At 35.2% G+C, this 26,617-nt stretch overlaps 1 protein-coding gene across 2 annotated transcripts in view; it reads left to right on the top strand.

Annotated features, from left to right (window-relative positions):
• Positions 1 to 26,617, top strand: part of TRIQK (triple QxxK/R motif containing) — a 71,181-nt gene that overhangs the window by 31,934 nt on the left and 12,630 nt on the right. The window contains exon 2 of one of the 2 annotated variants that reach the window (XM_058668802.1): positions 13,012 to 13,093. In XM_058668802.1, the coding sequence (XP_058524785.1) occupies positions 13,033 to 13,093 (61 nt within the window). In that variant the 5' untranslated portion in view covers positions 13,012 to 13,032. The remainder of the gene's footprint in view (positions 1 to 13,011; positions 13,094 to 26,617) is intronic. The other variant, XM_004597227.4, reaches the window with a different exon arrangement.

Here is a 26,617-nt window from a genome sequence, read left to right on the forward strand (position 1 = left end):
ATAATCCTTCACAAGTCCATTAGTCTGTTATTGAAGCATCTCCTGACATTTCTGGTACAGAAAATGCCAGACAGTCCAGCATCCTATTGTTTAGACATGTCCAACAGCTTCACTGGCAGTCTATTTTTGATGTGAAAGTAAAGATGCACACTGCATTGTATCTTCACATCTACTATGCTGTCACTATATATTCCCTGAAATGAGAAGCCATGAAATAATGTCAACAACAGGAATGAAGTAAAAACAAAAAATTTACAGCACCATGGAGTTAAAGGAATGCTACTAAATAACTGATGTGTTGATGGAGAAATCAAAAACACATCACTTCCCGGCCTTTTGGCTAAGATCAAGTGTAGTGTGAAAAAGAAAACACAAAAACTTCTTGGGTAAAATGCTGCTACTGTGTGATCTATGAGTCAATGAAGAATTTGATAAGAGGAAACTATTTGGATGAAATGAAAATAAGAACAAAGGTATCGAAACCCGTACGTTGCAGCAAAAACGGTATGCAAAGTATTATTGATCTTATGATTTGCATGAAGGCAGTTGCAGTGTTCTAATCTCTGCAGTTTGTAACATTGGAATTGAAACTGTATATTAGATGTGAACAGTGTATTTTGCCTGTGAATTTTCCATTTTTTCACTTGCTAACTTTATTTTTTGTTCTGTGGAACAATGTTTTTGAAAAGGCGAGATATCTGCATTTTTTAAAGATTTATTTATTTTTATTGAAAGGCGATATACAGAGAGGAGGAGAGACAGAGGAAGATCTTCCATCTGATGGTTCACTTCCCAAGTGACCTCAATGGCTGGAGCTGAGCCAATCAAAGCCAGGAGGCAGGAGCTCTTCCGGTCTCCCACGCAGGTGCAGGGTTCCAGGCCTTTGGGTCATTCTCAACTGCTTTCCCAGGCCACAGGCAGGGAGTTGGATGGGAAGTGGGGCTGCCAGGATTAGAACTGGCGCCCATATGGGTTCCTGGCGTGTGCAAGGCGAGGACCTTTCCCTGACGCTATTACACCAGGCCTGAGATATCAGAAATTAAGCAGCACTTTAACACATTTTTAGAAGAAATGGCTTATGAAATTCACACATTTGATAGTGTGGAAATGAATGAATAGGTGACAGGAGATAGAGAACCTTGTAAAATGGAATATCTGATCTTCTCATTGAAATGTGGGTTCCTTTTGAGGAAATACTCTTCTCTGTCAATCCATTGTAACAGAAAAGCTTAGTTATGGTTTTCACTGTTATAGTTCTTCCACTATTTATTTGTATTTGTGTAGCAAGCTTATATCAGTTGATAACTCAGTGTCATTATTCTTTGTTTCTGTTAGGGTTTTTCCACTCATTTTCCAAATATTTGAAATTCTGTACATATTATTGCACTTCTCTGGTGGTATAATTTGGTGGCCTTATAAATGTTTAATTTGAATCATATTTTGTATATATTTTTAATACCACAATCTGTTTGCAAACTACCAGTCTGAGAAAATCTTCTATTAGTAAAGTAATAATGTTATAATCATATGAGATTTCAGTATAATGAATGCATTTAATGCAACCTCTTTGAAATTGAATATGTACTGGTGTTTGCTGACTTTACCATCCATTTTCTAATAGTGTTGTTTTTAACTAATTCATATGGAAAATGAAACTATGAGAAGCAAAATCACTACAGAGAGAACCCTGATGATTGCCTTGGGTTTATGTTTTCTTTTATATACTTAGATTAAGCTTACTTCTGTGGATATATCTTTTTTCAGTTAATTATGTAACAAGTACTGTATTGACATGGTTAAATTCGCAGGACCCTTCAGTTCTTGAAGGATGGACTTAAACGACCAAAAGTAACCTGCTTACAGCAGCGTCCTGCATGGTTCAGTTTTCTACCACATTTTCTTCATCTTTGTTTCAATCTAAAGCGCTTATACGTTAAAAAAAAAACTTTTGGTAACTTGGTACTAGTAATTTTGTAAATTTTAAGTGTATCAGAGTACTGCATCTGTACTGAACACATTTATTTATTTTGGTTTATTTATATTAATACTTCATATACTAATATTTAAGATTTATATTAAATTTACATGGAAAAGGAGAGACAAAGAGAAACATCTTCCATTTGCTGGTTCACTCACCAAATGTCTTTAACAGTTAGAGCTGAGCTAATCTGAAGCCAGGATCCAGGAGCTCCTTCCAGTGCTCCTGCTCAGGATGCAGGATCTGAAGACCCGAGTCATCTGCTGCTGGTTTCAGACCATAAGAAGAAAGCTGGATAGGAAGTAGAGTATCCATGACAGTAACCTGTGTCCATATGCGATGCTGGCACTTGAAGGTGGAGAATTACCCTGTTGAGCCATTGTGCCGGCACTCAGAACACAAGCATATTAATTAGCAATTCCCACTCAAAGGCATTTAATATCTGAAAAAAAAATGCAGAATTGTTTTTATCTGGTAAATCTGTGTTTTGGAGCAGTTTATTGAAAAATCATATGACTAAAAATTCACTAATATTCTGCTAGTTTGAAAGGGAATTCATAGAGATCTTTTGTAATTTTTATAACTGAATATATTTTAAAAATTAAATGTTGTCTGAGAGGCTTACGTGTAGACTGTACTACTTCCCTCCATCAGTTAGCCACGAGCTTTGATATCAGCCAAATTAAATATCTTTTTTAATGTTGACTTGACAATTGAACCAATCTTGGGTTTCATATAATTCTGTTAAAATGAAACAATTTTGAAAGAATATAAGCAATGAAACTTCAGGATTTGTGGCCTTCACAATGAACTCTTTTTCTCAATTATTTTTTGTCTCATTCAAGAGCAGCAGCTTGTAGATGTGTAGATTTGGGGAAAAAATAGTGTATATAAAGAAAGCTGTCTTTTGTCAAGCTCTGAGTCTCTAAAGCCAAGCGTGGCCTTGATTCTTCTTCTTGCGTGAAAGGTGCAAGCTGCCTACCTTACTGCTTTTATGCTAGAATCATAGCTATCTGCTTTCTTTTTTACGTGCTTAGATGTGTGCCTTTCTTTGTATGTGTATTTTTAATAGTAAAAATAGGCTCAGTAGCTTTATTTGATTCTACATTATTGTAACTTTTAGAATTTCTTGAAGTGACAGTTTACATGAAGTAAACCATTATTTAAAAGATAGTGTAATGTGTGTGATTAATGAGTTTTTGATTGCTGTAAGTCACATTAGTTGCCAGTCCTAACTTCCTTAGCACATTATTCTGCAAATACAATAAATTCACTAAAATGCATCTCCCATTTGCTGATGTTAAACTGTAATCTGTTGCTGAATTATAACTAAGTTTCCAAGCAGGAAAATGATCACTTAACAGAAAGTGTTTTCATTTTGTTGCCCCTCAGGTGTGAATTGCCTGTTTCTTTTAAATCTGAGCAAAGTTCAGATTTTGTCCAAAAGTAGCCCCCAGGCTCCAGCTCCCACCGCACCTCCACGCTCAGTGCTGAGCACGGTTGATGGTGCATGCAAGGCAGCCTCTCGTCTATTCTGGGCAGTATAAATTTAATGTGTTGTTTTCAACTATGTCATGTGTCCAGATGCCACAACAATCTGTGCTTCAAAATAAAAGTAAATAAAATATTTGTGGATTTTGTTTTTCATGGAGACTGAGGGATTTGGGATACAATTATGTTTGAATTAACTCATGCTATTGGATTTCAGGAACAACAAATCATTATTTTTGTTGAGCAGTTATAAACATTTTATAGTGTAGATTTCTAGCATTCTTTCATCCTCATCGCCTACCCATTGCCTAGTTCTTCAATATTGCCAGTTTTAGTTGATGTTAATATCATCTGTCTAGCCAGTATCTTGGCTAGGATGACCCAAGAACCGCCTGAGTTTGAAAACTCTGGCAGTGTGTTAGTGCTTTTTGGAAATGCTGCTTCTGTGGCTCCTCCCCAGTACTGTTTCTGCAGCATCAGGCTTGTGCTTTTTATTTTAACTAATGATCTCAAGTTTAAAAAATCCGTGGTATCTTCCATTGTTCCTTTGTTTCATGCCCCATGTCCATGCTGTTCCCAAATTTGAGAAGGTCAATCATCAAATCTTTCTACGATCTGTGTCATTCCATCAGTTCTTGCCTTTGGAGCTTAGCCAGATTTTCTGTATTCTGTCCTATCAATTATCTTCAAGTTTCTCCATCTTTCTAAGCTTATCAAAAAGTATCTGATTGGATTACCGCATTGTACAAAACCTTTGGATGGTTTCCTGATGAATCCTCAGCCTTGAAAGTGTCAACTGATCATGCTGATGTGGTTTGACAGGAAGGAGTGGCACCCAGCCTTTACCCCACTGTGAACACAGGAGAAAAAAGCAAAAGTGAAGCATTTGTCCCACCCACCTTCCTGCATGCTGCGACCCTACTCACCCTAATCAGAGACCCCATTTCGGTATACATCCCTCTCAACCATGTAAGCAATATTCAAAATTAAATTTATTTTACTTAAAAAAAGAAAGTGTGAGCTGATCATTCAAGTACTCTACAGTTTAACCATACTGCCCCAACTGGGCTTTGCCAGCCACCAAAGAAGCTGAAGCATCTCGGAGCATCCCTGATCAGGTTTGACATCTGCTCTCAACAGTGTGCGGGAGAAATGAGCTGTGAGCTCATGATGTGAATGATCATGCCCTAAAGTCTAAAAGCAAAGCACCTCACCATCTATAGTCCTTCCTTCCTGAGATTCCAACTCAGCAGGCCTTTGTTTGGAACTCAGGAATCTGCATTTTCATGAGTAGCTCAGGCAACTCAGATTCTACTGACAGGTGGCCACATGTAGATGAATGCCGTTTCTGCTGAACAGATCCTGAGCCTCTCCCCTCAGGAACTTAATTGCAGTCTGTGGACTGTACCCAGAGGAACTGGGCTATCTCTGTTTTACCCAAGATACAGCTGATTCCATCAGGGCTGAGTGCTCAGTGACATTTTGAAGATAGTACACCTTCCTGTTAGCTTTGCTTGCATCCCAAGAGGACATGATCATGCCCTCTATCACTAAGCCCATGTTTCTCTGTGAGTGTTTGAATTGTTTCATGGACCATTCTCCTGCCATTATCTTCTTTCACCCTTTACTTGTTATTTTCTTTATATTCCCCTCGAACCCCATCACCATCAAGTACTTACTGATTATTATTTTTACCTTAGCTTTAATTGAAACTCAAGTCTTCTCTTAGGCACAATTTCCCTAAAGTTTTCTTAAATTGAGACTCTGTGGTATCCGTGGATCATGAGTTTGGTGTTATCTTAATTATCTCTTGCCAATTCCAGGTCATTTCCATTTCTGTGCATATAAAAGCAAATAAAACAAATTAAGCAAAAAGCCTGGATCCTTTGTGACTACAGTGACCTCTGTCTTTTATTGTTACGTGTGGGTATCAGGGTTTTTTCCTCAGCCTTCCTAATTGAAAGGATGCTTTTTGTCTCCTTGTGCAAGTCCTGTCACCCATTAGGTGACATTTTTCACATGTCTGCCATAAATTTTCTTACCAGTTTCATTAGCTCTGACCAAAATCTGCTCCATCTCAGTTGCCTCATTTTCTCTATCAATAACTTTGTTTTCTTCTTTAAAGTACCTCCAAATATTTGATTATGTTTTATTACTACCAAGTATTCTTATTTAAATATAAGCAAAGTCCCATTTTTTAAGCCACACAATTATACCTTTATGGGACGTAATGTGATATTTCAACATTTACATACTGTATAAACCGACGAATTGAGTAATCTGCTTCCCCAACCTGCCATCCTTCCTGCCTGGTTGGAAACTACCAACACCTCCCCTGTTCTTTGCATAGTATGGAAGCCATTATTGTGGTGTACAATTATCCTTGAGTATGGAACACTGGAACCAGTTACTACTGAGTTTTGTTTTCCATCATATATAACCTCACTCTTCCACCACCTCCTCGCAAATCTTCCCAGGTTCCGTTAGTAACTATTTGGAGTTCAGATTGACTTAGGCAAAACAAAACAAATCAAAACAAAAATTGTATGTATGCTATTTGTCTTTCTGCTTCTAGCTTATCTCATTTAACATTGTGGAGAAAATTATGGAGGGTCCTCAACAAACTAAATTAAAAAAAAAAAACCTAAAAATAGATTTACCAGATGATCCAGTTATCCTGTTTTTGGCTTAAACAAGGGAAATGTAACTTACAGGAAAGAGATATCTGCCCCATTGCTTATTGCAAAGCTGCACAGTACACAGATGTAAAATAAAACTAGGCTTCTATTAATGGATGAATGGATTTTAAAAATGCACCCATGGAATGTTGTTCAACCATAAAAATGAAATCCTGATATTTGCAGCCAAGTTGATAGAATTCACCCTAATCTTTTAAGTTCCCAAAGTAGTACAGTTTTCTGCCTAATTCTAAATCCCTGCTATCTTCACATCCTAATCTAACTTTAGACAGTATGGCGCATCACTTCATCCACACTAATGATAGTTTTTTTTGCCTTTTTTATGCCAATCTAAATTCTGCTTACTCAATCATGTTCCCTATGTCATCATTTCATGTTTCAGAAGTAAATTATTTGAAGTCATGGAGATCAGTGCTATCATAGATTTAAGGTTACCAAATATGTTTTCTTTCTGTTTTCCTTCAGTTCTCTTTCCTCTGGACAGCTGTTGGTATTCTTCCAAATTAAATCCCATCATTTAACTTCTTTGTTTCCCTATTAATTTTATTGTTCTAGCTCTTTTGCTTAGATCTACAATCTTACCTTAATTCGTGTAGTATGAGATGGTGCTTGAGTTTCTCGGTTGTTTCCTTCTTCATAAGGATGTAGTTCTAATATTATTTGTTGACACTGTGCTCATTTGAGTTCCACAGACTGGTTAAAGATTCCTTTTCCAAGAACTTGACCGCAGGCCAACTTTCCTGTATTTACTTTTCTTATCAATGTTCAGATTACTGTTGATAAGGGATTAGATGTTTACACTCATGTTGTCACATATTCATGTGGTTTGGCACTTCTTTTCAGCTGTGAGGAAAATTAATTTGGCAAAGTTTGGGTGAGCTGGTCACACCGACCTTTGCATTTTTTTAAATATTTATTTTATTTTTATTGGAAAGTCAGATATACAGAGAGGAAGATCTTCTGCCCATTGTTTCAGTCCCCAAGTTGCTGCAAAGGCTAGAGCCAAGTTAATTTGAAGCCAGGACCAGGAACCAGGAGCCTCTTCCAGGTCTTTCTATGCGGGTGCAGGGTCCCAAAGCTTTGGGTCATCCTCCACTGCTTTCCCAGACCACAAACAGGGAACTCAATGGGAAATGGGGCTGCTGGAAGTAGAACCAGCACCCTTATGGTATCCTGACACATGTAAGGCAAGATCTTCAGCCACTAGGCTACTGTGCCAGGCCCCTGACCTTTGAATGTTTTAAGAAGAACACTGCTCATGTCTGGTTTTATGCCATAGGAAGATATTCCTCCTTTTAACAGTGTGTTTCAACACAGCCACCTCTCCATATGTGAGTGTCTTGTCTCCATGAATTTAATCAACCACAGTTAGAAAATGGTCACAGAAAGGAAATTCTGTCTGTACTGAAAATGTATATAAGACCACATATAAATATTTTTTTGGCTTCACCTCCAAACCAATATGATAAATTTCTTTCATAAATATATATGAGGTTAACACGTCAGTAGATATTGTAAGTAATCTAAAGGGACTTGAGAGGTACAAAATGATTACATTGGTTATGTGCAAGCATTGTAGCATTTTGTATAAGAACCCGGAGCATCTGGATTTTGGAGTCTCTGGGAAGGTTATAATCAATTTCCCTACAGATACTGACGGGTGTCTGTGTTATATTTACTTACTACAACATTATTGATGAACACACTTCAGGTTGTAAGTAGTGTTTAGTATTATCCTTCCTATATTTTATACATTGTGTATTTCAGAAATGATAGTATTTCAGGTTACCTGTTCTTTTTTTTTCTGTTTCATTTCCTGAGTTATGCAAAATTATTGCCAAATCTCTGAATCTTTTGTGATATACTTTTGACAAGTTTTGAATGATTTACTCAGTTAAGATGATATTTGTATGTACTATTAAAGTATAGGTTCCACAAGGGGAGATGTTTAAAGGACACTTAAACTGCAGAGAATGAGTAAATTCATAAAAATGTGAGTGAGCATATCAAAATTATGGCATGAAAAGCTCAATTCAGTGGTATACCAGAAAGTGCATACTAACAGTCATTACTGATATTTTTGTATTAAGACTTTTTCTTTTATCTAAGGTACATACTACCAAAGGATGACATAAATATGCTAATTTCATGAACAATTTTGACTTTTCACTATTCTGCAATAAGTGAATGTGGTATTAAGATAAGGAACAATGTCCTAGTTCACCGTTATATCCCAAGCTTCTAGCATGAGGTTCTATTTTCACGATGGATGTCTATACTGAAGTTATCTTTTATGCTTAATTATAAATTTCATGCCTAATCACAAGTTTTCTTAATTAGAGTATTTCTTTCAGCCATAAAAACTGAGATCATTATTTTTCTGTGGTCATAAGTTGAATTTTTTAATAACCTGTGTTTTGATATCTATTTAAATGTCACAGTCTGGACTTAATGCTTTTTCTGGAAGCAAAGACATATGTGGAGGCTTTGGGTTTCTTATTTCTTTACTTTTTCATTCTGGATTTCATAAAAAAGGTATAAGTGAGCAATAAAATAACCTGGTTGGTTGGGATGTGATTGAATATAATGCTACCTTTGTTTGTTTTTAAAGGTCACATATTATGCTTTAAAATACATGTAGCAAATTGCTCTGTAAAATTCAGGTTAAAAAAATCATCCTTAAAAGCAGAAGTGCTCTTTAATCTTAAAAGTCTTAAGGAATCCTAAAGAGTGTAAAGTTTTAATTAACAGAAAAATTAGCTATGAATTATTTTAATATGCAATTTAGATATTAAATAAAATTAGCATTTTTCTTCTTTAAATATGTGTTATCAAGTTTAAAGAATGCTAAGAACTTCTCTGATGGTTCAATCTAAAATCATTCCTACAGCTAAATTCATAAATAATAAATACTATCTTATTAATCCATATTTTAGTTAGCTAGGTCTCCAAGCAAGTTAGTTCCTCAGGGAATGCAGTGTTCTTTATGAAAGAAGGTGATGAGACATAATCTCTAAGGAATTAAATTGTGAAAACAATCTTGTTATTGTACATGCTAATATAAATCTGTTATTCCCTTTCCACATCTATCACAACACATTTTAAATTGTGGCTGATCTTGTATGCAAATAGCTGTCTTATTAGAAATTGCGGCTGTATGTGCGAATGTCTCCGTGGATTTCCTGGGAGTTTGCTGTTTTGCCATCAAAGCAGTAGAAATGAATGACGATTAGTGCAAGGCTTTGAAGCACAAAGAGAAGTCAAAACATTTTAAAGGTTCTAGATGTCTCAGGCATTGACAGTTTTCACCATTCATATAAATGAGTTTCTCTTTAAATCATTGAAAATAGCCCTAATGTGATTATTTGCAAAATAAAATATATTCCCTTTAGTGTTTGTTTCATCTAGTCAAATGTGCGTTACTTGTGAGAAGTATGTGTTCTGTAGGCGTTTTCCCTTTGATCGCTTAGTAATTTGTTTTTGCTCAAGGAATAAATGTAATCATTTCAAAGCAGAAAAAAATAGAAGTTAAGATTTTGATTGTTACCAATTACTAAAATATTTATATTTTAAAAAAACCTTCAAACCAGAACCTGTGTAACAAAACTCAGCAATTGAAATTCTTGTACTTTTTTTAACAAAAAGATTTATTTATTTTTATTGCAAAGTCAGATATACATAGAGGAGGAGAGACAGAGAGGAAGATCTTCTGTCTACTGGTTTATGCCCCAAATGGCTGCAAGGGCTGGAGCTGAGCAACTGAAGCCAGGAGCCTGGAGCTTCTTCTGGGTCTCCCAGGCGGGTGCAGGGTCCCAATGCATTGGGCTGTCCTCAACTGCCTTCCCAGGCCACAAGCAGGGAGCTGGATGGGAAGTGGAGCTGCCGGGATTAGAACCGGCGCCCATATGGGATCCCCAGCAGTTCAAGGCGAGGACCTTAGCCACTAGGCCACGGTGCTAGGCCCAAAATTCTTGTACTTTTTATTCAGATTTTATTAATGAATACAACACAGCTATTTAGAGTATAGACTCTTTTTAAGGTTATGTTTTTATAATTCTGTTGTGAGAAATTCATTTACAACAATGTACTTCACTCTGGTGAGAGGATAGTTCTCATAGACCTATTACCTTTTTAGTTTGCTACAGGTAATACTAATTAATAAAACATTGGCCTGTATAAAATTATCTGATAAAGATTTCAGGAAACGGTAAGTAACCATTTTCACAGATAAGCCTAGTAACTTTCTATTTTTACAAATTTAGGAAAACTCCATAAAAGCAAAGAACAAATCTAAATTTAAACGGGTTTATTATCTTATATGTTTGTTCATGTACACTAACTTCCTGTCTAGAATAGAGCAATATCTCTCTTAATGCCACACAATTAAGATGAAAATATCTTGAATCCTCTTTACAATTAATAAATGCACACACTATGCAAATTAAATTGCTATATGAATAAATTATAATATATCGGTTGACATTTTTATGGTTCTTGTCTTGACAGAATGATTTTAATGTTTTAAATAATAACAGATGTGATGGCAGGAAAAGGTGATGTCTTGGATTCATGATAAAATTTAAGGTTAAACACAAAATGATGGTTTATTAGATATAAGGAATTAATTTATATGCCTTTCCCTTCTTTATATATTCGGTGAAATCTTAGTACTATAAATATGATTATTCAAATATATTCACATGAATTTAAGATTTTCTTATATATATGTGGACATTTTTAAAGTGAAAATGACCTTTCTAGTCAAGTACTCTTTCACAGTGTGGGATGTGGTTCCTTGAGTATTACAGACTGAAATTTACCTTCTCTTTCCCCGCCTCACCCTTACGCTTTTCTTGCTTAGACCTTAGCTATGGTTTTTAATTAAGAGGAATTCCCTTATCGACTCACACTGCTCTCTAGATGGTTCCTCCTTCCTGGTTACACATGAAGTTGATGTTACAAACGCGGCAGAGGTTGCTTCCTTAAAGGGAACCAAAAGATGGTTTTCATTTACAGGCTAGTCTTAATCAACATGGCTCCCTCGGTTTTTAGTAACCTTCTTGCAATTTTTCATGAAGTGTGCACGTCAGTTATCACACTGCTCTCTTTCTCCTAGACATACTTCTAGTCTTTGCTTCAATGTGTTTCAGAAGTCTTGTTCTACCAAATACTGTCTGCTTTGAAGGGATCGGAGGCAGGCTCAGCAGGGCTTGCTCGTGCCCTTTCTGCTTCTCTTTTAGCTGACAGATTTTAAGGGATTTTTTTTTTCAGTTTTATTTCCAACTATTTGGTTTTAGAAGAAATTTGCATTTCCAATCTCATTAGTAACCACATTACTGTCCTTTATATTCCCTTATAATTTGATCTGATTTTGCTCGACTTCATCTTTTTATTGTAAATTGTTAAAAGTAGTGAGGACCAGATTCCAGGAAATAATGTATGTAATTACTTTTGTAAACACTTACATGTGTAATAAATTGACCCTATAAATGTGTGACAACTCTACAGAATTTTATTTCTCTCTCATAGTTAGGAATGGTGAACATATTAGTGAAAATTCTATCCTCTGACCATAGGCTCACCAGTGATCCCCTGTTCCTGCAACTGTATCTCAACAGTTTGTCTGGTGATCATTTTCATTCCAGAAAACTGGAAAGGGAAACAAAACGCAGAATCAGACAAAGGTAGAAAATCTAGTATCAGTTTGTCAAGGTACATTTAACTGTTTCACCGGGAGTCCTCATTTTAGTCAGCAGTAGGGACGGCCACTGCAATGGATCTTCACTTTCAGATATGAGGTTGTATGTATGCATCTGTTTTCCTATGCATCTATCTATTTTTGTTTTGCATAAAAGTTGCCTTATATCAGAGAGAACCTACAATATTTGACCTTTGGGATTTGCTCATTTCACTTAGCCAAATAATCTCCATTTGGGACCATTTCTTTGTGTATATCTATAATGTTATCTTGCACTTCAGAAGCAGAGTGTTAAATTTGTAACTTTTACTAAAGATTTACACTTCTATAATAATATGGGGGAAATTATGTGAGGGGGAAATTGGGAGGGAGAAAGACAAGAGAGGGGGAGAATGCTTGTATCTATAAAACTGTCATGGAGAATGATAAAAACAGAACAATTGTTTAAAAAAACAAAAAATAAAGGATCATTTGTATGAATCTTTGTAAGTTTGGGTGTGAAAGTGACATACATTACTTCCGTTCATGTTCAGTTGTTAAGAGATCACATATTTGAATTGATAGTAGGAGCTAAGGTCAAAAGTGCTTGGAAGAAAAAGAGAATATGGATTTTGTGAGCAAGTTGTATCTCTGTTGCCATATTTAAATACAGTTAAAATAACAGGATTTGATAGGTGCAAAGCATCTTTTACAAGGCATGCCAGAATATTTCAAACAAAATTTAAACTATATGAGTTTAAAATTTCAACTTTACTTTTGTTGTGGCATAATAGGTACTAGGAAAGAAGCAAGCTGTTGTGAACTTGTCTTTGGCTTCAACTCATCCGAACAAGCAATACATGATTTTTGCATTTACAGATAATCTTCTGCAGCAGTGTGGCTTAATTGGGCATTGATAGAATTTGATAGCATTAATGTTACTCAGAACAAACGATTGAGAAATTTAACTACTATTAAGCATGACTACTTCAATTTATTTGAAATAATCTTGTGTTCTTTATAGATATCTAATCAGAATATGTCAAAAGCAGTTCCACCCATTGCTTCAAAAATTAATTTTAATGAGTAAATTATTGTGGAAATTTCTGGAAATCCTTCTGTATTCTTTAGGAGAATGTCATTACAGTTATTTTCTTTCTTTTCAGCAGGCATTTTGGAGATCAAAGATGGGTAAAAAGGATGCTTCCACTGTAAAACTTCCTGTTGATCAGTATCGAAAGCAAATTGGTAAGTAGTAAATTCTTTCATATATTCTTGTAAATTAAAATCTAGAATAAGCAATTGTGCATGATGTCAAGAAAATAAATTTTCTAAAATGTATATGATGCAGAGGAATATATGAATAAAAAAGAAGTTTGTAGAGTTTTTAGGAGCAAAAAGTAAATGTATCCTTGTTTACCAGCCAAGATAGACAAGTTAATCACTATTCCAAGTTAATAACATAAAATATCAATTCTATTTTTATGGCTAGATGTTTCTATATAAAAATATTGTTCCCTAATAATTTCTTCTACCCATGTAAAAACATTTAATTTATAGACTATTAATGACAATAATTTGATCATAACTTCAAAATTCTGTTAAAACATGCAAAATGAAATGGAGATAAGGATTCGACCAAAAATAAAAAACCTTTCTTGAAGTCATAAGTGAAAGTTTGTGGGAGACCGAAGACAAACTCTTATAGGTGGATTTGAGACTATCAGTTATGTTAAGGGGACACTACCTTGATAAAATAGTACACTGGAGAAAAATCTACTCATTATTGAAGATCAGAGGGAGCCTCCCTGTTTTAGATTATACTCCACATGTAAGGTTTTGTTTTCCGATATTTTTAAAAAATCCCCATGCTAACCTAAAAGTTGCTAATGTCTTGAGAAAAATCTTACAACCACATTCTTGAATGAAATGTAGTAAACTAGAAATCAGAAACAAAATGGTAACCTCCCCTTCCCATTCACCTCCTCTCTCCTTTCATGCATTTCCTTTCCATTCCTTTGGAAATGAAAAAATATTAAATTAAATTGTACTGACTAAGTAACTGAAAAGAAGATGTCAATTTAGAACTCAGAGAATACATAGAAACAGCTGTTATCTAAAGATAATGTACCTATTTTATAAATATAACAGAAACATACTGCATAAATCAAAGTTACAGAAAGTGAAAACATTGGAATATATAAAATCAAATAGATTTTCTTATATTTTTGCAACAATATGTCAGTATAGAATATGATGTAAAATGATTACAACAAACTAATTAAAACATATATTGTTTGACATTGTGATTTTTTTCCTGTATGATAAGAACTTACACTAATCTTGGCAAAATCCCCACATGCAATAATTATTAACAATGTTCTTAATGTTGTACATTAGATGTTTATGTTTATTCATCCTACATACCTGATACTGTGTAGCATTTGACCTTCATGTCCCTATTCCTCTCTCTTGTCGCTGGTAACTACTCAAAGATACTCTGGTTTTTTTTATATGTATTTTGTTTTATTTTATTTCTCTGTTTCTTGGCCCTGTTTTAATGAAAAGTTCTTACCCATTTCCAAAGAAATTCCTCTTGCAGTTCCTTGGTTTCATGGCATAACTTGGAAGATTATATAAAAGGAAGAATTAATTTCCAATCAGTTTTTACAAAACAGCACCCTGACCCCTGAAGTGGAAATGCAAAATGAGATGTGTGATCAAACCTGGTGAAAAAGATAATAAAGCTAACAAAACCAGTCAGACGGATAGTTATTTGAAAAATCTCAAAGGACAGCTAGATCAGTTTTCAAGTCGCTCAAATACAACAGGTTCATATAAAGGGTACAGACCATGTTCGTCTCAACCTAGCCTGGCCCTCCACAGCCCAGATTATTGACTGCTGTCTTCATGTGAGAAATGAAGAATAGACCTCTGTTCACAGAAGAGCAGGAAAAGCTGCTGGATCGTGTCCTGCACCCGTCTTCAAGCTCTAACAGAGTTTCTATTTTGGTCATTCTCTTCTTTGACATTTCTCATTGTGTCTTCATTCAGGGATGGGAAGGATCTGGGGCCAATGCCATGGCTCTTGGAGGAAAGCTCCAGGATTCTCACTTGGTTGGATTTATTATGGGCTCTTGGAATCCACAGGAACTTGAGCAGGCAGGATCTCTGTGGGGTACCTGCTGGTATTTGGGCACATTTTCTGCAATTGTGAGTGATGTGTTTCCTTGGGTCCTCAAATAGGTAGTGCTCTCCTCCAACACACACCTCATCATGCTCATTGCTTCCCACAACTCACCCTCAGGGCTGCAGCTATCTTCCATGAAGATCAGGCCCAGGTTGATCATGAAGAGGCCACTCTTGAGCACGCTCTGATCATCACCGAGCATTCCATCATAGGTGAAGCCCAGGGCAGTAGAGGACGCGGGACTGGGGGTATGGGTATACTTCTTGCAAGTCGATGCCAAACATCAGGTGCATACTCACCAAAATTCTGAAAACCACAAGAAAATGGTCTTTGTAATTTTTGGTGGTGTGATAACTCAGCATTGGTGCCTCTGTGATCAGTTATTTCATTTGACATTTGAGTACCAGGAGCTACAGTAAATCTGCCCTCTTCTCAGCTTGGAGTTTGTGATGAAAATCTTCCTCATCTTTTGAGTTCTACCAGCTGCCTATTGGTCCTCCTTTTCCTGCCTGTGAAGAGACTGGGCAGGTGGCCCCTGAGGACTCCAGGGAGACTTGGCACCTCAACCCCAGGAACCTCAGTCCAAAGCCAGGAGTCATATGGGTACAGGGTCCCGAGGCTTTGGACCATCATCGACTGCTTTACCTGCCACAAGCACGGAGCTGGATGGGAAGCAGGGCTGCCAGGATTAGATCCCAGCACACTCAAGGCAAGAACTTTAGCGGATATACTACCGCCCAGGGCTCTTTCTCCCTCTCTCTTTTTAAATTCTTTATTGGAAAGGTTATCTACAGAGAGAAGGAAGTACAGAGACAAAGATCTGTTTGCTGTTTCACTCCTCAGTTAGCTGCAACTGCCAGAGCTGAGCTAATCTGAAGCCAGGATCTAGGAGCCTCCTCGGGTCTCCCATGCATGTGCAGCGTCCCAGAACGTTGGGCCATCCTCAACTGTTTTCTCAGGCCACAAGCAGGGAGCTAGATGGGATGTGGAGCACACGGGACATGAACTGGCACACATATGGGATCCCAGGACATGCAAGGCAAGGATTTAGCCACTAGGCTATTGTGCCAAGCCCAAGTGTTTCTTTTCAGAAATAATGCAGTCCATTCTTAACATTCTTATGCATGCGCCATAGAATGTTGTTGGTAAGATTTTGTAAAGACAAAGGAATAAATAAAAAAATCAAGGATATTTAAGTACTAACTAACTGAAAATTTTGGGAGAAAAAGCATTATGTATCGAACTGAGATACTATTTGGTCACATAAATTGTGGTATATCTTCTGTCACCAGCACTCATTTAAATTGAGCCTGCTACATGTTTCTCAGATATGATTCAAAATATGAGAAAATGAAGCTAGTATTTGTCATTAAAAGTGCAGATCTGTTGTTAACAGAACAGTTTGTATTTTTAATCTTAAAATTAATAATTTGATTTAATTTACTAATAAAATTCCATAAAATAGTGACATTATATGTGCTCACTATTCTCCTTGATACTAAAGCCAATTTATTTCACATATATAGTTGATCATATCTGTATAGTCTTTGGCAAAAATCAGTATCATTTTTTGAATGTTCATCTTCCACTAAAAGTTTTGTCTTTTTGACTGCCTATGTACGAAATGACCATGATAAATGATGTTTATTAAGGTGTTTGCCTAAAATTTTTTAACTCAGGTGAGAATCAGGTAACCTAATATTGTCATTGGAAGTATCTTGTAGAGCTCTTCTTATACAACTGAAACTGTTACACTATTGAACAGTGGCCTACAAATGGGTCATATACACATTTCAAATGTCCTAAAATGTTCTCGGCTTTAAGGCAACAAACTGGGAAAAATAATACCCTGAAATGTTTTTGATCACAGAGAGAAATCTATTGCCTTTGGATTCTTTGCTTTTTCAGTAAATCATGTGTTAGAAATCAATGGTGTACAATTGGCTATTATTCATATATTGTTCTAGAGACCAAATTATTTCAAAAAGGGGAAAAGAAATTAAAAGCTAAACATAATTAATATATTTCCTAAAGGAATGTTAAATATATCAACTTAATATTTACATGTGCCAGATGTATCATAAAATGCAGATTATATAATTATCTAATTGTTATACAATAAAAGTAGCTAACAATGCTTAGTAATCCTGTATCATACATATTTCTTTAAATACAGTAGTCCTGTTAGACAGGAAGTATTATTAGCTCCTTTATTGGTAATTAAGAAACCACAGCATGGATAGGTTAAACATTTTTCTTAAGCTTTTACAGTTGATAAGGGGTGGATTCAGAACTTAATTCCCCAAAATTGGCCTCAGAACCTCGTCACCATACTTCTGGTTGAGGCCCAAGACCATATTAGTATTGGAAGACACAAATTTCACTGATGTTGTAACCTTCACGTGCAGGGAATTGATTCTGCAAAGGTACTGCAGTTTGACAAGCATCTGGAGTAATTTCTTCCCTAATTTAAAAAAGAAAAATATGATTCTTGTATTTCTTAATTCTACTTTTAACCACTAAGCCACTACTATACTTTTGTCAGAGAAATCACCTTACAAGAATATATTTATATATGTGTGTGTGTGTATACTGCAGATTCCCGTTTATATTGAAGTCCTATCTGAAATTTTTTTTATCACCTTGACATTTTCAGAATTTCATAAAATTCAGACCTGCTTTTTGGCCATTCTTAGTTGTTTTTTGTTTTTATTTTTTTGTTTGTTTGTTTTCTCTTTCAACCTAGGATTCATTTTATATTCATTGTCCAAAGATGTTTTCATTTGGTGATAATTTGTTTTTATTTCATTGTCCTTTCTTTTAACACATAGTAACTCTGCTGTACTTTAGCTATTATTTTTGGTGCTGGGAAATCAATTAAGTGCTGCTTCTGAATTTGTAATTCCTTTTAAGATTTTGGATTTATGCAGTTTCACTGTGGTGATTCTAGGCATAGATTCGGCTTCCTTGCTAAATTGCTTTCTAGTTCTCCATACCTTTTGTTATTCTCAGATTTTAAAATTTTTCCCCATTTCTTTAAGTGTGAAGTTGAATCCATTTTGGTTCTAGCTTTGATTTATTGCTTACTGAGGTACTTGATTAATTTATCATTTGATATCCTGATTTTGTGATTTTATTGCTGCACTTTAAAATGATTTTTTTCAACTATAATTTTTATTTTTTATTTTTTTATTTTTTAAAAAGATTTATTATTTTTATTGGAAAGGCAGATATACATAGAGGAAGAGAGACAGAGAAGAAGATCTTCCATCTGATGATTCACTCCCCAAGTGAGCACAATGGCCAATGCTGCGCCGATCTGAAGCCAGGAACCTGGAACCTCTTCCGGGTCTCCCACAAGGGTGCAGGAACCCAAGGCTTTGGGCCGTCCTCAACTGCTTTCCCAGGCCACAAGCAGAGAGCTGGATGGGAAGTGGAGCTGCCGGGATTAGAACCGGCGCCCATATGGGATCCTGGTGCGTTCAGAGCAAGGACTTTAGCCGTTAGGCCATTCTGCCGGGCCTTCAACTATAATTTTTAATAAGTTATTTTATTTATATAAGTTTAACAGATTTCACGTATTTTATAATGCAGATTTAGGAATACATTGATGCTTCCCACCTTGCCTTCCCTCCCGCCTGCATTCTCTACTCACCCTCCTCCTTTCCTACTGCTATTCTCTCTCTCTCTTTTTAATTTTTACAATGACACACTATATGTTCACCACATAAAAAACAGGCTTAGCATTCTATTAGAAAAAGAAAAACAAGTGTAGCAAACAGAAAAATACTGTTTCTCGAGTATAGATAAAAGCTGTAAACAATATCCAAATCTCAGAGTACATAGATTACACTTTGCTTGTACTTTGCTAACCATAAATCAGGGAGAACCATAGACCAGGTCACTTTGATCAAATAACATAGATCAGGTACTTTGGCAACCATAGATCAAGGAGAAACATGCTGTTGGTCTTTTGGAGGCAAGCTTATTTTACTAAGAATAATTGTTTCCAGGTGTGCCCATTGTGCTGCACAGATAGAATTTCATTAATTTTTTTCTTTTTAAAAAAATTTATTTATTAATTACATTGTATTATGTGACACAGTTTTATAGGTACTGGGATTCCCCCCACCCCTCCCTAAACCCTCCCCCCGTGGTGGATTCCTCCACCTTGTTGCATAACCACAGTTCAGGTTCAGTTGAGATTCCTTCATTGCAAGCATATACCAAGCATAGAGTCCAGCATCTTATTGTCCAGTCAAGTTCAACGGCTTCTTAGGTATACCCTCTCTGGTCTGAAGGTAGAGCCAGCAGAGTATCATCCCAATCAATTAAAAGCTCGAACATACCATCAGCAACAATTTATAACGTTACGGAATTAGTTGACATAGTATTGAGTCACCAATATGTTAAAATAAATGCGAGTTCTTAACCACATCTGTGCTACTTCATTGACATTTCAATTTTAGTTTATACACAACAGGTTTTATACATCTTAAAATAGCTATAGATTATTGTTCAGCTGTCTTGTGTCTATTTTCATTATAATATTTAGCCTTTTATAGCATTGAAGCATAATTTTGCTGAACCTGGCTTTTTTTTTTCAGGTAGTCTAGACTGGCTTATAACTGCAACAAGACATATGTCAACAGTTCAGGTGCAGAACAGTTTTAGGAGGAGTGTGCAGAGAAATCCTCAATACCCTAGTGAGGAGTAACTAATATTTCATGTCTTCCTCACACCTTCTAGGCTGATGGAAGATTTCTCTGCTCTTCCACCCCCTTACGGAATAACATAGGATATTAAAAGTATATTAGGTTTTACAATTTCATTAATTTTTACAAATGGGTAGTATTCTATAGTGTTTGTGTGCCACATTTTCTTTATTCTGTCATCTGTTGATGGGTATCTGTGTTGATCCCATATCTGGCTATTGTGAATTGAGCTGTGATAGCCGTAAGGGTGCAAATAGCTCTCTCGTATGCATTTTCATTTGGATAAAATCATAGGGCTGCGATGCTGGTTCGTATGCAGACTTTTAGATACCATTTGTTTTTCATCCAATTGGGAAGCATGATATATTTTAATGAAATTGTAACTGGGTAAGAAATGAGTTTTATGAAGCTTATGGTGTGCTTTTCGTTCCTAGCGTTTGTGAATTTAAAGCAGTCATGTAAGTGTTTAAACCATGTTGAACTGATTTTGTGTATGGCTACCAGTTCTCCCAGACTCATACACAAGATCCCTTTCCTACAGGCCAACCTTTGCTAAACACCATTGAAGCAAGTACATGTGGGTCCCTGATCGGACTTTCTGTTTGGTTTCATTGGTCTGTATATCTGATTTTGATTACAGTGGTATACTGTTTTGATTACTGTGTATTTATAATATATTTTGAAATCAGAAAGTAATGTCTTCAGTTTTTTCCTTCTTGATCATAATTGTTTTGTCCATTTTGGATCTGTCAAGATTGTTTTGTCTTTTTTGAAAAATACCATTAATACCATGAGGTAAATTCTAACGGAATGTAGCTATTTTTGGAGAGTACAGACATTTCAACACAATAGTGATGGTGCATGAAATAGCTCCCCTATTTTTGCATCTGCTTTAATTTTTTGGTATTTTTCAAAATAATTTTCAACGTATAACTTCTTTGCTTCTTTGATTAAATTTACCTCTATGTTTTATCTGTTGATGCTGTTGTAAATTGAATTATCTCCTTAATAATTCTTGAGGTATTTCCTTTTTAATATATACAAATGAAAACTTAATTTTTGTATATTACTACATTACTGAATTCATTCACCAGTTCTGACAGTTTTTTTTAATGGAGTTCTATAGTCATTCTATATTTCATATATTATTCTTTAAAGAGATAATTTTACTATTAAAAATTTATTGCTTAGTTGTGCTAACTGCTAATATATGTATGTTTCTGATATATATGTATATATATCATTTATATATATATTGATATATATATCATTATATATATATCATTTATATATATATCATTTATATCATTTATATGTATATATATCATTTATATATCATTTATATAAATGTATATAAATATACATTTACATATATATGTATAAATATATATATATATTTCTGATAAATATATTGAATGGAAGTGGTGAAAGCAGGCATTGTCCTTTGCTTCAGATGCAAAGAAAATATTTGCTGTTTTTTTCTTTTTTAAAAAATAAAATTGAGTAATGTTAGTTGTGAACATTTCATATATGCTCCAAGTTGTTGTGAGTTACATTCCTTCTATAATTTTTCTCATGAAAGGCTGTTAAGTTTTGTCAGATGACTGATTTTTATCAGCTGAAATGACCCTGTAACTTTTAAAGTTCTTTTCGGCTGTGCTCTTGATATCAATTTGCTAATATTTCAGCTCTTTCATTTCTGATTTTATTTGAATATTTTCTCTTTTTAGTTTAGTTAAAAGTTTGTCAATTCATTTGTCAAAATAAAACTTCATCTTCATTTTTGTTTATTTTTTTTATTTTTGTATTCTCTTCCATTTACTTTTGCTCTAATCTGTATTATTTCTTCTGCAAATTTGTGTTTCTACATCCTCGTGGCATAAACTTTACATAAAAATTTTTTTAGGGGCCCGGTGGCGTGGCCTAGTGGCTAAAGTCCTCGCCTTGAACGCGCCAGGATCCCATATGGGCGCCGGTTCTAATCCCAGCAGCTCCACTTCCCATCCAGCTCTCTGCTTGTGGCCTGGAAAAGCAGTCGAGGACGGCCCAAAGCCTTGGGACCCTGTACCCGCGTGGGAGACCTGGAAGAGGTTCCTGGCTCCTGGCTTTGGATAGGCGCAGCACCGGCTGTTGCGGCTCACTTGGGGAGTGAATCATCGGACGGAAGATCTTCTTCTCTGTCTCTTCCCTTCTCTGTATATCCGGCTTTGTAATAAAATAAATAAATCTTTAAAAAAAGTTTTTTTTTTTTTTAAACTGAGGCTTTGATCTCTACAAAATTTTCTCTCAGTACTTCTGTCTTGCTTTTCTGTTGGTATGACAGAATACCAGAAGCTTGGGGATGTGTAAAGAATTTTTTTAAAATGCCAGTTCTGGAAGTGGGGCTGTCCGGGATGATGATCTTGTGAAGGTCTTCGGCTGCACGGTAATGTGGGGCAGGGCATCAGATGATGAGGCTGAGCAAGCATGTGTCCACGCAGGTTTCTCCTCGCAGGAGGCCACCAGTGCCGTGCTGGGTGCCTCCAACTCCAGTGACCTGCTCTAATCTTCATGACATCTCAGAGTCTCTACCGTTACATAGCATTCAGCTATAACGGGACTACATTTCAACATGAATTTCAAAGCAATTATCTTTGCTGCATGCTATACATTTTGGTATATTGTGTTTCATTTTCACTTGTCTCAACTTTATGTATTCATGTATTTATTTATTTAATTTTTGTAATTCCCTTTTGATTCCTTCTTTGTCTCAGTCATTAAGTCAGTTTTTTTCACTTTCATATACTGGTGCATGTGGTGCATTTTTTTTGTTTTTTAAAAAAATATTTCTAGGTAATTTCCGTGTCAGAAAATAAATTTCAATACTTTAAAAATTGGTTAAAACTTCTGTTTTTATCTGGAATGGGATTTATCTAGAAAATGTCAGTGTGTAGTTCCAAGGACATCTAGGTTGTTGCTGGGATGGAATGTTGCAAATACATCCGTTAGGTCCCTTTGGTTTGTTGCGATGTTGTTGAAGTCTTCTTCCATCTTGACTTTCTGTATGTATGATCTATTTTCTACTGATTTTTCCTACTTTTATTGTGTTTGTTGTTTCTCCCATGACTCTCCTACTCACTTTGGTTTCCATTTTCATGGGATATCTTTTTCTGTCCCTTTGCTCTGAGAGTCAGTATGTCATTAATGTAAGATGAGTCTCATAGGTAGAATAAACCGGGATTTTTCAGTCATTTCACTGATACTCCGTTTACACTTAATCTCAGTAGGAAAGTGCTTACTGCTGCCATTGTGTTGTGTTTGGTTTCTAACCACTGTGCTCCTCGCCTTCTGCTGCTGTTGAAGACTTTTTGCACTGGTAACCTTTGACTTTTTTGATTTCTTTTCATATCTGCTGTTGCTTTTATCTTTGTGATTAGCATGAGTTTTGCCTGAAACATGACAATGTAGCTTAAACTGATAACATCAAACATACATGATGCTTTTATTTCTACTCAGCATAGTTATACATTTACAGAAAAAACTTGTGAACTAACAAAGAAGGTTTCCACAGACCCCTACACCCAACTTTATTTGTTATTAACAATTAAGGCTATCGTGCAATATTTTCACAATTAATGAACCACACCTGGCCTTCTTGAATGGACTTTTCGTCTTGTGTTTTATTTAGACTCATCTATTATAATCATTAAGTTTTCCTCTTTTGACTTGGTATGTGGTCAGTTATGTTAACACTTTCTCTGTGCTTGAAAGGAACAGGTATTCTTCAGTATTTAAATGCAGTATCACTTATGATAGCTTTGGTTTTAAAATCCATTATGTATTTTTATGCCATTTGTAGCAAAAGAAAATTAAAATGTTCTAAAGCTATGAATTTTTATAATCCTTGAAATGTCTTGAAACTTCTTTGGATGCTTATTTCTAAAATGGGATGTTTTATAACCATTCTCCCTTTTCTATTAAATAACAAACTTTTTTATTTTAGCAACTATTACAAATTTTCATTGTATATTAACATTGGCAAAACTCTTTTGCTTCATAATCAGGTTTTACAATTCTTCTAATTTTTAAAGATTTATTTACTTTTTACTGGAAAGTTATATATACAGAAAGGAGGAGAGACTGAGAGGAAGATCTTCCATTCACTGATTTACTCCACAAGTGGCTGTAACGGCTGGAGCTGCACAGATCTGAAGCCAGGACCCAGGAGCCTCTTCCAGGTCTCCCACATGGGTGCAGGATCCCAAAGCTTTGGGCCGGTCTCGACTGCTTTCCCAGGCTGCAAGTAGGGAGCTGAATGAGAAGTGGGGCTGCTGGGATACAAACTGGCACCCTTATGGGATCCTGGCGTGTGCAAGGCAAGGACCTTAGCTGCTAGGCTACCATGCCGGGCCATCAATTCTATTTTAATCTAAACTTTAACACCACATTTTAATCCTTTATATATGACTGGAGAATATTTGTTTTTACTATATATATTTAATACTGTATCAATTTTTGGAAACAGAAAATGTAAATATATTTTCATAATTTTATGCGAAATTAGTTTTGTTTGTAGTGATTTTTCCATATTGGTTCACGCTGTAACCACCTTTCATGAAGATTTTGGGCAGAAGTTTAGTGTACTACACCATGGTACTAGCCACTGTTAACATTTTGTAGTACAATTTCTTATAAATCAGTTTATACACCATGAAGAACTTGTTGTTTTTTCTTTGTAGCAACTTAATCCTCAGCATTTATTTCTTAATAGTTATTGTGTTAAATTATATTTTATACTTTATAATTTTTTATAATCTATACCTATGTATTTTGACTTTATATATGATACATATATATATATATATATATATGGTTTATTTTTAAGGAAGCATACAGATTCATTTTTTATGATTTCCTGAATTTAAAGGTGTGCAATGATGATCCCAATCCCTTGGATTCATTTTCTTTAGCTTCTGGTTTGAGAATAATTGTCTTTTTTTCAATTTGATTGGTTAGGTTTTAATCAGTTATTTTTCTATAAGCATTTGTAATTCTATTTTCCTTGAATGTGCTAATGTGCAACTTTGTGGTTTCTGGTGTAACTAACTGAAATTTGCTGAAGTTTTCCCTAAGAGTGACTTCAAACTCTCTTGGTTTTTTTGTGAGCAGCTTCAGTTATTTGTAGTTCATGATAGTGTAGCTGAAATTGTGTTCATGTGTTTGCTGAGAATTTACTTTATATGAAAGATTGTATTGTTCTTTTTAATGGCATTCTTATAATATGGAAAACTAAGATTTCAAGTGCTGTTTGCTTTTGGAAGCAAAGCAAAGGGATTTGGAACAGTTGATGAGGAATTATTCTGAAAATGTTGAAGGGAACTCTCAAAGTCTTCACTGTTGATTAGCAATATTATTTGTTGGTATTTTTGGCTTCCGTAAATAACTCATCTCCAATAATACATTTGAGTAATTAAATTTAGATTGCAAATTTTTCTTTTCAAATATTTTGACTCTTATCTCTCTGCTTTTCTATTGTATCTTAATTGGTGTGGTCTATATAAATGGACAATAAATTATATATCTTTGTTATAGAGATCACACACTGAATAGAACTTGGTATTCATCCCAGACAGAATTATGATTGAATGTATTTGCAAGATTAAAGCACTGAATTTACTTTTTTTCTAATTAAAGGCAATTAAAGATTTCCAGACACAAATAAAAGACAATGAATTGAAGAATAAGTGTAGGAGCAAGTCCATTTGCAGGTGAAAAGATGTGCCTTTGAAGCAGAACCAGCTGTATTTTCACTGAAAGAATAACGGTTTAGGAAGCTTTTCTGCATGTGCTTGCTTGATAGCATAATGTAGCCCTAAGCAGCTTAGGCACTATTCAGAAAATAACAGTGCATTAATTTTTAAAGGCAGAGGCAGAACAGCACTGCCATGAGATGATAATGAGTATGAGTAGTGTAAAGTCGACTGTTGGGGGGCGGTGGGATTGAGCTCCTGAAAAATGAACATTTATAAAACAATAAATAGATATTCACATGATAATGAGGTTGGCCATAATATCATCAAAGGGCAAACATTCAATCTTGTGTTTGGCCAGGGGTACCAACTGAACAGGAAAGAGCCAAAAGCAGTTAAGGAATCTCTTCTTTCATCATACTCTGTGTAAAACCATGTCATATTTAAACTATTGCTTGAAATGTGAAAGAATTAAAAGCATATAATTATTGGATATTTTTGACACCTATATTACTTCACCTATTCCCGTAGTTAGAAAGTTACATAAGAATTTTATTAAATTTTATGATTTATGATAGAGTAACCCTAGGCATTCCCTCATATCATCTCATATTTCTTTGAGCATCTGCTATATATTAAATAACCCATTTATTCTTGGGAACCAGCATAAAAATACTCACTATGACTTCCCACTTTGTCTATAGGCATTAACAATTTATACTGAATATTAGATATCTCAGCTTCTAACTCATGAGAAGAACTATTGTAACTATTCTTAGGTAACTTGTCCTTGAACCTTTGCCACTGGGAGAATCTGTCCTTTATCATTATCCGTTATGGACATTTACAAAGATGATTGTAATAGTGGAGCAGACTGCAAGCTGATGTCATGATATTATAAAGATCCATATATATATATATATATATATATATATATATGCATATATATAGACACCCATGTCTATATATGTATGTATATATACGTAAATATATAAAAATGTTAAAATGATAACCCCATTTTATGGTTTGTTGAACTAAATAATCCCCAATTCATGACTGGTAGGTCAGATACTTGGGTCCTGAAACTCATGGAGAATTAGTCAATCTCTGTCATCTTGGTATTCAAACTATGTGTTGT

The sequence above is a fragment of the Ochotona princeps genome, chromosome 9, assembly GCF_030435755.1.
Source record: "Ochotona princeps isolate mOchPri1 chromosome 9, mOchPri1.hap1, whole genome shotgun sequence".
NCBI classification, from domain to species: Eukaryota; Metazoa; Chordata; class Mammalia; order Lagomorpha; family Ochotonidae; genus Ochotona; species Ochotona princeps.